At 52.2% G+C, this 10,000-nt stretch overlaps 2 protein-coding genes across 2 annotated transcripts in view; both read right to left on the bottom strand.

Annotated features, from left to right (window-relative positions):
- The window catches only part of corin (corin, serine peptidase), a 15,080-nt gene extending 10,210 nt beyond the window's left edge, over nucleotides 1-4,870 (bottom strand). Inside the window, 6 exon segments of the mRNA XM_067261728.1 lie at nucleotides 1-18; nucleotides 616-832; nucleotides 1,637-1,763; nucleotides 1,766-1,947; nucleotides 3,390-3,522; nucleotides 4,760-4,870. The exon segment at nucleotides 1-18 is cut by the window's left edge and continues 99 nt beyond it. Of these exon segments, the coding sequence (XP_067117829.1) occupies nucleotides 1-18; nucleotides 616-832; nucleotides 1,637-1,763; nucleotides 1,766-1,947; nucleotides 3,390-3,522; nucleotides 4,760-4,822 (740 nt within the window). The 5' untranslated portion in view covers nucleotides 4,823-4,870.
- Nucleotides 4,871-7,198: 2,328 nt separating this feature from the next.
- Nucleotides 7,199-10,000, bottom strand: part of nfxl1 (nuclear transcription factor, X-box binding-like 1) — a gene marked incomplete in the record, with an annotated part of 8,952 nt that continues 6,150 nt past the window's right edge. Inside the window, 4 exon segments of the mRNA XM_067261820.1 lie at nucleotides 7,199-7,268; nucleotides 8,290-8,359; nucleotides 8,517-8,683; nucleotides 9,412-9,539. Of these exon segments, the coding sequence (XP_067117921.1) occupies nucleotides 8,358-8,359; nucleotides 8,517-8,683; nucleotides 9,412-9,539 (297 nt within the window).

Raw genomic sequence — 10,000 nt, 5'->3', positions numbered from 1 at the left:
CAGGGCAGCAGCACACGCCTGGTGAAACAAGAGTGTGTGTGAGTGTGTGGGGGGGACAAACGTGTGTGTGTGTTCTTCCTGACTCTGGAGTCTATTACAGGACACTCCCCCCCCCCCCCCCCCCTCAGACAGCTGAGACATGAATGGAATTAAAGAATATATCCCCAGGCTCCTCCTCCCCCCCAGGCTCCTCCTCCCCCCAGGCTCCTCCTCCGCCCCAGGCTCCTCCTCCCCCCCAGGCTCCTCCTCCCCCCAGGCTCCTCCTCCGCCCCAGGCTCCTCCTCCGCCCCAGGCTCCTCCTCCCCCCCAGGCTCCTCCTCCCCCCAGGCTCCTCCTCCGCCCCAGGCTCCTCCTCCGCCCCAGGCTCCTCCTCCCCCCAGGCTCCTCCTCCCTCCCGGCTCCTCCCCCCCCCAGGCTCCTCCTCCCCCCAGGCTCCTCCTCCCCCAGGCTCCTCCTCCCCCCAGGCTCCTCCTACCCCCAGGCCCTTCTCCGCCCCAGGCTCCTCCTCCCTCCCGGCTCCTCCTCCCCCCGAGGCTCCTCCTCCCCCCAGGCTCCTCCTCCCCCAGGCTCCTCCTCCCCCCAGGCTCCTCCTCCCCCCAGGCTCCCCCCTCCTACCTCTCCTGGCTGTGGCTGGCCGCTATGCATTGTGGGAGTGCGAGGGTGCAGCCAAACAGCATGATGTGTCTGTAGCAGCCCAGACGGTTCAGGTAACCGAAGAAACGCAGGAACATCTCCACCTCTGATGCCTTCACCACGGTAACGGCCGGCGACGCCCACGTCTGGTTGTAGGGCAGCATGTGACACTGAGGCTCGATGATGTCAGAACACCCACCTGGGAGGGAGGGGAGAGGGAGGGGGGGGAGGGAAGGAGGGAAGGAGGGGGAAAAAGGGGTTGGGAGAGAGTTTCAAACAGATGTTCAAAAACACAGCCACCTGGTTGGACGTGTATCACAGTTAATGAACCAATAACAAGCATTCTGTCTGGATTTGGCATTAATATGATCCTGGTTGGCTGAGAGGAGAGGAGGCGAGGGAGGGAGGGGAGAGGAGGCGAGGGAAGGGGAGAGGAGAAAGGAGACAGTCTCTTGAATCTGCTGTTTCATTGTTGTTGTCTGATCAAAGTCAGGGAGGGAACGTGAGCGAAAGAAGACAGAGAGAGAGAGAGAAAAAGAGAGAGAGGAGAAAGAGAGAGAGAGAGAGAGAAAGAGGAGAAAGAGAGAGATTTACTAAATGATTTACCTTCATAGGCTTTGAATAAGACAAACTACTTTTCTCCCTCTCCCTTCTCTCTCTACGTTTAACTCCCTCTCCCTCCCTCTCCCTCTCCCTATCTCTCTCTCTGTCTCAGGACAAAGTGGAGGACACTGGATCAGAATTCTGTCCATCGTCTACACCAGAGTAAAGGACAAAGACACACACACACTCTCACAGATACATGCTGATTGGAGCCCTCCATTCCCTACATGACTGATGGTAAAGACACTATGATAACAGAGAGAGAGAGAGAGAGAGAGAGAGAGAGAGAGAGAGAGGGAGAGAGAGAGAGAGAGAGAGAGGGAGAGAGGGAGGGAGGGAGGGAGGGAGGGACAAAACAATCAGACAGACTGAGTGAGTATGGGACCAGTGAAGAGCTTACCTTGGTCGGGGGCGGGGCTAAGAGTTCCTGGTGTTGTGCTGATTGGCCAAAAGGTACTCAGTGAGGTTATCGAGGTCACCCAATCAGGAGACAGGGTGGGAGGGGTTATGGAGGAGGTCAGGTGGCTGCCTCATCTCTCCTGGTGGTAGCATCCGTGCTGGTAAGGCTGAGGGAGAAGCTGCCGGTAACGGTGGTGGAGGAGGTGGAGGAGGAGGAGGAGGTGGAGGAGGAGGAGGAGGTGGAGGAGGAGGTGTCTGGTGCTCCCGTAGAGCGAGACAGCAGCGGGCCAGACTGCCTGAAACCACTGATCCCTACACACACAACACACACACACAGATACACACACACACACAGATACACACACACAGGAGGAGGAGAGGAGAGGGGGAGAGGAGAAGGGGAGAGGAGAGGGGGGGAGAGGAAGGAGAGTGAAGAGGGGATGAGGAGAGGGGGAGAGGAGAGGAGAGGGGGAGAGGAGAGGGGGAAGGGGGGGAGAGGAGAGGGGGAGAGAAAAGAGACGGGGAGACCAGTGGGGGAGAGGAGAAGGGGAGAGGAGAGGGGGAGAGGAAGAGGGGGGAAGGGGGGGAGAGGACGGGGAGAGGAGAGGAGAGGAGAGGGGGAGAGGAGAGGGGTGAGAGGAGAGGGGGGAAGGGGGGGAGAGGAGAAGGGGAATGGGGGGAGAGGAGACGGGGAGAGGAGAGGGGGAAGGGGGGGGGGAGGAGAGGGAGGAGAGGGGAGGTGTGGAAGAACAGAAGGTCCATCAGATAGCCAGATGCAGCAGTGTGTGAAATGTGTGTGTGTGTGTATTTGTGTGTGTGTGTGTGTGTGTTTAAAAGCCCTTGAGGAACAATGTTTAAAAAGCTCATTCACTTTACTACCCCACACACACACTTCACTCAGCCTCAAAGCACAGAGCCACACCATCAGAGATACTGATGAAGAAATGGTCCAGTGCAGCTCTTCATCATCACTATGGGCAACACTTCCATGACGCACAGTAACATGAATATTAACACACAGCTCTTGTTGTGGTGTCTGTGTGTACTGTGTGTATGTGTGTACTGTCTGTGTGTGTGTGTGTGTGTGTGTGTGAGTGTGTACTATACTGTGTGTGTGTGTGTGTGTGTGTGGAGAAGGCCGTATGGAACACTAATGATTCACTGAGCAGCTTGTCTGTGTCATTATTGGCTGCTGTTAATTCATGAATATAATCAGCCAATCAGAGTCAGAGGACCAATGTTAAATATGCAGAATGTTTCCACACAGACAGACACACACACAAACACTACGATCCTAGTGGGGCCTGACCAGTCACAAAAACATGCACACACACACAATACACACAGAAAGATAACAGTTGTGTGTTTTCGGATAAGGTTGCATTGTGTGTTTGTGTGTCTATGCGTGTGTGTCTATGCGTGTGTGTCTATGCGTGTGTGTCTGTGCGTGTGTGTCTGTGCGTTGTGATGCTCATTGACTTCATTTAAATTGTGAGGACCATTGATGTGAGGTGAGAGATAACAAACCTAGTTCTGCTCCTACCCTCCTCTTCTCAATCTCCCTCTCTGACCTCCTCCTCCCTTTCTCCCTTTCTGACCCTCCTTTACATACTGTGTGTGTGTCTCTTGTGTGTGTGTGGTGAGTGTGTGCGTGTGTGTGGTGATGTATGTGTGTGTGTGTGTGTGTGGTGTGTGTGTGGTGTGTGTGTGTGTGTGTGCATGTGTGTGTGTGTGTGTGTGTGGTGTGTGTGTACCTGTGAGCACCAGCAGGATGCAGAGCAGTAGGGCAGCTGAGGGCAGCAGGATGTAGAGGGCCAGGCGAGGGCAGCGAGACACGCCGGGCTTGTGAGAACATACCTCCCCCATGTCCTCCCCCAGACCAGAGGCCTGCACGCGCACACACACACACACACACACACCACATTCACACACAAACAAACATTAGAAACCACAATGCAGTTAAAACCACGGCATGGTTACAATGATATATTTGTCATCTAATCACTTATCCAGATGGTTTACCGTAGGCCTATATTTGGCTTATCTAAGGGCTATCTCTGTTAAAGTTCCCGCTTCTCTCCATATCCTTACCTGTTTCCACCGCGTTCCCTGAAGACTTTCAGACGCGCGCACACGGCTTCCCCGTTAACGGAACATCTAACAACCCTGGCCGCGAGGAGAGCGACATGTTTAACGCAACTTACAACAACACCGACTTTTACTAGACTGCCCCGGTCTCCCCTTTAACCTAGGGCATTCGCGCGCGCAGGGTCCTAACTCGGTCTGACCTGCCGCACTGACCGAGGAAAAGAGTAGGATTCTGTTTCCTGCGGGTTGTTTTACCGTTAATGACGGAAAACCCTCAGGGTCGGCCGGTTGAACTCTCACCAAACAACGCGCAACACATGAACTCCACTGGAGAGATCTCCGGTTGCCCACTGAGCTGGCCCGTTGCCCTCCAAGTCTGGTTGAATAGCAAGCGGCACGCTATCGTCATAGTCAATCAATCCACCGGTTTGGGAGAACCGTGAACATGACGAAATGATTCGAAGGAGATCTCCGGTCCCTCCTTGTCCCACTTCGGCTACGTGACGGCCGCTAGGACCATGCTTAAAATGCTCGCGTTCCGCCCGGTCTGCCCGTCAGTCCCCGGTCGGTTGGTCCGTTTATTTTTAACCTAGAGGTATTTTTTGCTTCAGACTTTCCGTTCAGCAGCGCGCGTGCCCCGCTTCAGGCTCGGGGGGACCTGATGGTTCTCTCGAGAAGAGATCGGATATTTTAGCGCCCGGCTCGAGGGAGAGTAGCTGCAGCCGGGGGGCTCGTGTGTGTCCTCCCACCAGCTGTGCGCGAGTGCTCGAGAGACTTTTCACACCCCAAGCGCCTCTAATAGGAGTACCTCGCGCGCACTTGACTTCGGGCTGTCTAAGCGGGGAGGCTTGTGAGTTCAGCTCTGTTGGACGGTGTTACTCTTCTGGTGTATAATCGGTTTGAGCTCTCTTACCCAATTCATGAATGTACCGGAGAACAACCGACACGGCCGGTCCGAGTTAGAGGGAAGCACAACAGAGGCGGGATAAAAGCAAAGCAAAAAAGGACTAGAAGTGAGAGAGAAGAAGTTTCTTACCCTGCCGCTGAATGTGACGCGCGGACATGGCTCCGAGTCCGCTGGGGCCCGCGTGGATGACATGACCGGACACCGGAGCTTGCAGCTCACCTCACCGACACATCATTCTCCCGTGAAACCCCGGTAGCACTCTCGCAATGGGAGGGGTGAGACTCGGAGGAAAAGTCTAGTCCGGTCACCTCCTCGCAGATACAGCTGTGAAACTCACCCTCTAACACACTCACACACACTCACCCTCTAACACACACTCACCCTCTCACACACACCACCCCTCCGCATTCCATTAACCGTGGGTACAATGTCATGTTTTCTCTCTGATGTGCGGCTAATGGGCAGAGAATTTGGCAGCTGGAACACAAACACACTCACGCACACATATCAAAAACACATCACTGTTGGTTGTTCAACGTGGTTCTAATCCTACACTTTCTATTAAATTCACGTGTTTCTCTAGTCAACATGGGATTAAAGGCTGGACTAGACAGACACGCGCACACTAGCCCAGTATACAGGAGCAGCTCCCTCGAGCGTCATTAGTGTAATTACAGCCCTAACTCTCAGCGCGCGGTGGAAGCTTCCACTAGCGACTTCACTTCAGCCTACTTTTAGAAAAACACATTAAGGAACAGGTACACCCCCCCCCCCCCACCCCCCCCCCCCCCCCCACACACACACACACACACACAAGCACGCACACACAGTAATAGATAAACAGTTCTCAGGCAGTTTCTTTTATTTCCCAGCTGCAGTCAGACAAGTAACAACCACAGTAACCAGAAAAGTAACCATGTTCTGTTACACTACAGTTAGCATGTTACACTACAGTTTAGCATGTTAGCATGTTACACTGCAGCTTTGCATGTTAGCATGTTACACTGCAGCTTTGCATGTTCACGGTTATGTTGTTATACTGTGGACAACAACCAATCACTGTCTTCTCTCAACCCTACAAAACCAATCACTGTCCTTGCTTTAAAATTTCATCATGTCTGACATCTCTAATAATATTCCAATAATCCAAGAATAATAACCAACATTCTTCATCATCATTATCATCACCACCACCGTGGTCCTATAAAGGGGATGATGTTGTAAAAGTATAGAATAATCCGAAGAGAGATTATAAGTGTGTGTGTGTGGAAATGTAAATGAAAGTGAGCACGTGTATTCATGCATGTATGTCTGTGTGTGTCTGTGTATATTTGTGTGTATGTCTGTGTGTGTGTGTGTCTACAGGGTGAGCAGGTAGAACGCTGTAGCAGCCAGCAGGACAGCACAGACCAGAAGCAGCCAGCAGAGAGGAGCGCCCCCACCCCCCCCTCCTCCTCCTCCACCTCTCCTCTCCTACGAGGCTTCTTACGACGACCTCGCTGGCGCTTCTCAAACGCCTCCAACTCCAGCTGAGGGGAGGAGAGAGGAGGAGAGAGGGAGAGGGGAGGAGGAGAGAGGAGGAGGAGAGAGGAGGAGGAGAGAGGGAGGAGGGGGGAGGAGAGGAGGGAGAGGAAGAGGAGAGGAGAGAGGGGAGAGGAAGAGAGAGGAGGAGAGAGGAGGAGGGGGAGGAGGGAGGAGGAGGGGGAGAGGAGGAGAGACAGGTGAGGAGGAGAGTGCAAGTGAAACTTTGTAATGTACTCCTCACTAACTCCTCTAATCACCTGTTGTTTCTTCTGCTCCTCCTCTTGAACGGCTTTCTCTTCTGCTTCCTTCAGCTAACACAACACACACACACACACACACACACACACACACACACACACACACCCACACACATACTGTTTCTAAATCAGGGACCAGGAACAACTCAAGGCCTTACATGATGGAGTGGTGTGTGTGTGTGTGTGTGTGTAATAGGCAGTGAGAAGTGCTATCAAGCCCATTTTGCTTAATGACCCAAATCATTTCCACATCTGTGTGTGTGTGTATATGTGTGTGTATATGTGTGTGATGTATGTGTGTGTGTGTGTGTGTGTATATATGTGTGTGTGTGCATGTAGCTGTGTGTATATGTGTGTGTATATGTGTGTGTGTGTGTAGCTGTGTGTGTATACGTGTGTGTGTGTGTGTGTGTAGCTGTGTGTATATGTGTGTGTGTGTGTGTGTGTATATGTGTGTGTGTGTGTGTATATATGTGTGTGTGTGTGTAGCTGTGTGTATATGTGTGTGTGTGTGATGTATTACCTCGTTAACTTTCCTCCTCACAGCTCTGCAGGCGTCATCACACGCCAGGAGCCTCTCCTCCTCCACCTTACAGCAGGGAAACTCCTACACACACGGAGAGGGGACATGCTGTGAGTGTGTGTGTGGTGTGTGTAAGTGTTGTGTATGCTGTGAGTGTGTGTGTGGTGTGTGAGTGTGTGTGGTGTGTGAGTGTGTGTGTGGTGTGTGTATGGTGTGTGTGTGTGTGTACCTTCCTGATCCTCCTGCAGGGACACCTGAGTCTGACTCTTTGTGTGCAGGTCTGCTCACACGCTCCATGATGACACACGTCCTTACAGCCATGTCCACACCTCAGCTACACACACCCACACACACGCCATGCACACCACACACACACGCACAGAGATTAAAGTCAGATATACAGTGTTGCTACAGAGACGTTATGAATGGATCATTCTTACTTCATCTACTGTAAACATTCTCCTCCCTCTCCTTCTCTCCTCCCTCCCTCTCCCCTTCTCAATTTACATTTACATTTAGTCATTTAGCAGACGCTCTTATCCAGAGCGACTTACAGTAAGTACAGGGACATTCCCCCGAGGCAAGTAGGGTGAAGTGCCTTGCCCAAGGACACAACATCAGTTGACATGACCGGGAATCGAACTGGCAACCTTCAGATTACAAGCCCGATCCCTCACCGCTCAGCCACCTGATTCTCTCCTCCCTCTCCCCTCTCCCTCCCCCTTCTCTCCTCCCTCCCCTTCCCCTCTTACTATCTCCCTTTCCTTATCTCTCCTCTCTCTCTCCTCCTGTGTGGTTGTGTGTGTGTGTGTGTTTTGTCTATCCTGCCGCCAAAAACTGGACAAAATGAAAAAGTTAAACTGTTCCAGACTGTGTGTGTGTGTTGTGTGGTGTATGTGGTGTATTGTGTGTTTGTGTGTGGTGTATGTGTGTGTGTTCTGTCATGTTAACAGCACACAAACCGTCTGGCGCCATTGATTACCCCACAGAAGAGAGAGAGTATGGGGAGAGGGAGAAGAGAAGGGGAGAGAGACAGATGGCGAGAGAGGGAGGGAGAGAAGGAAAGAGAGAGAGAGGTAGAGAGAGAGGTAGGAGAGAGAGAGACAGAGAGGGAGAGAGAGGGGTAGAGAGAGGTAGAGAGAGGTAGGGAGAGAGAGAGACAGAGAGGGAGAGAGAGGGGTAGAGAGAGGTAGAGAGAGGTAGGGAGAGAGAGGGAGGATTAAGGAGGTTGAACTAGTTTCTTGTCCTTCTTTCTCACCTTTTCTCTCTCTCAGCTGTAACATTCTAACTTATGAGAACACACACACACTGCACACACACACACAGCACACACACAGCACACACACTCTCCGTACCTGTTTGGGGCACTGGTTCCTGCAAGAGGACAGCTCTCTCCTGCCCTGCTCCCCTGCCGACAACCACTTCCTGTAGGGTCAGAGATGAGAGTGTGTGTGTCTATCTACAGACAGGGGATGTACAGCAGGGGTGATGTTGCAGGTGTGTGTGAGTGTGTGTACCTACAGACAGGGGATGTACAGCAGGGTGATGTTGCAGGTGTGTGTGAGTGTGTGTGTGTACCTACAGACAGGGGATGTACAGCAGGGTGATGTTGCAGTGGCAGCGCTGACGGTGGCTTTGGAGGCAGGGGGGGCAGGGCCCCGGGTGGCATGGCAACAGGCAGGGGTGGGGGCACCCGGGGGGGCGGGGAGCCCCACAGCCCTCCTCACACACCTCACACTCCGGTCCTGCCTGATTCAACATTCATACAAGAGGGAGTTTTGTAACTCGCACAGAGGTCCAACTAAATAAATATGTTGCACACACACACACACACCGTCAGGGGGACCTAACCCTAACGCTACCAGACATTGATATTCACTCTCTACATTTCCACTGACTGAGGGTGGAAATCTCCGGGTTAGGTAACTCACACTCACACACTCGTATACTCACACACACACACACACACACACTCATATACTCACACACACACTCGCTCATATACTCACACACACACTCACTCATATACTCACACACATACACACTCATATACTCACACACACACACTCATATACTCACACACACACTCATATACTCACACACCACACACACACTCATATACTCACACACATACACACTCATATACTCACACACACACACACACTCATATACTTTCACACACACACACACACACACACACACACACACACACTCACAGGTGTGTAGGGTGACAAGAGCCCTGTAATGATGTAAATCACCTTCAAAGTGGTGAATATCCCCTTTCACACTATGGGGCTGTGTGTGTGTGCACATGAGTGTGTGGGTGTTTGAGAGTCTGATAATAAGAAAGAGAGGACAGTGTTACACCTTTTAAGTGTTTCTATTTCAGGAAGAGAGGAGTGGAGGGGAGGGGAGAGGAGGGGGGAGAGGAGAGGGGAGAGAGGAGAGGAGGAAGAGTAGTCTATCACAACCCTTACCAGTTGCTTGTCGTAGCCTTGACAACGTGACACTCGCGGGTGCAGCTATGGTTACTGCAGGTCAGAGTTCGTCCACATGGTCTCTGACAGGAGAATGCTCCCCGCTGATGACACGGCACTGGAGTCACCTGACACACACACACACAGAGAACGGTTAACATTCCGTGAGATATGAACGTTTCCATATCAGACATGAGCTCTGTGGATCATCTATCTAGAGTCTCCTTTACTGCCCTACACACACACACACACACTCCATGCAAGGTGAACAGACCGGTCCCTTCAGTGTGTGTGTGTGTGTGTGTGTGTGTTTGGAGGATAGTGTTCTGTGCTGAATGCAGGATAAGTAAGTGTGTTGGAAAGAAAACAGATGATACCCTTGACAGAGAGAGAGAGAGAGAGAGAGAGAGAGAGAGAGAGAGAGAGAGAGAGAGAGAGAGAGAGAGAGAGAGAGAGAGAGGGGAAAAGGGAGAGAGCGGAAGAGACAGAGAGAGAGAGAGAGAGAGAGAGGGAGAGGGAGGGAGAGAGAGGGAGAGGGAGAGAGAGAAAAAAAAAAAGAGATGACATTTAAAGTCTTTAGTAAACCCAA

Source organism: Osmerus mordax, chromosome 23 (genome assembly GCF_038355195.1).
Source record: "Osmerus mordax isolate fOsmMor3 chromosome 23, fOsmMor3.pri, whole genome shotgun sequence".
Classification (NCBI taxonomy): Eukaryota; Metazoa; Chordata; class Actinopteri; order Osmeriformes; family Osmeridae; genus Osmerus; species Osmerus mordax.
The sequence above is the reverse complement of the archived record's forward strand: the minus strand, read 5'-3'. Positions and strand labels throughout refer to the sequence as shown.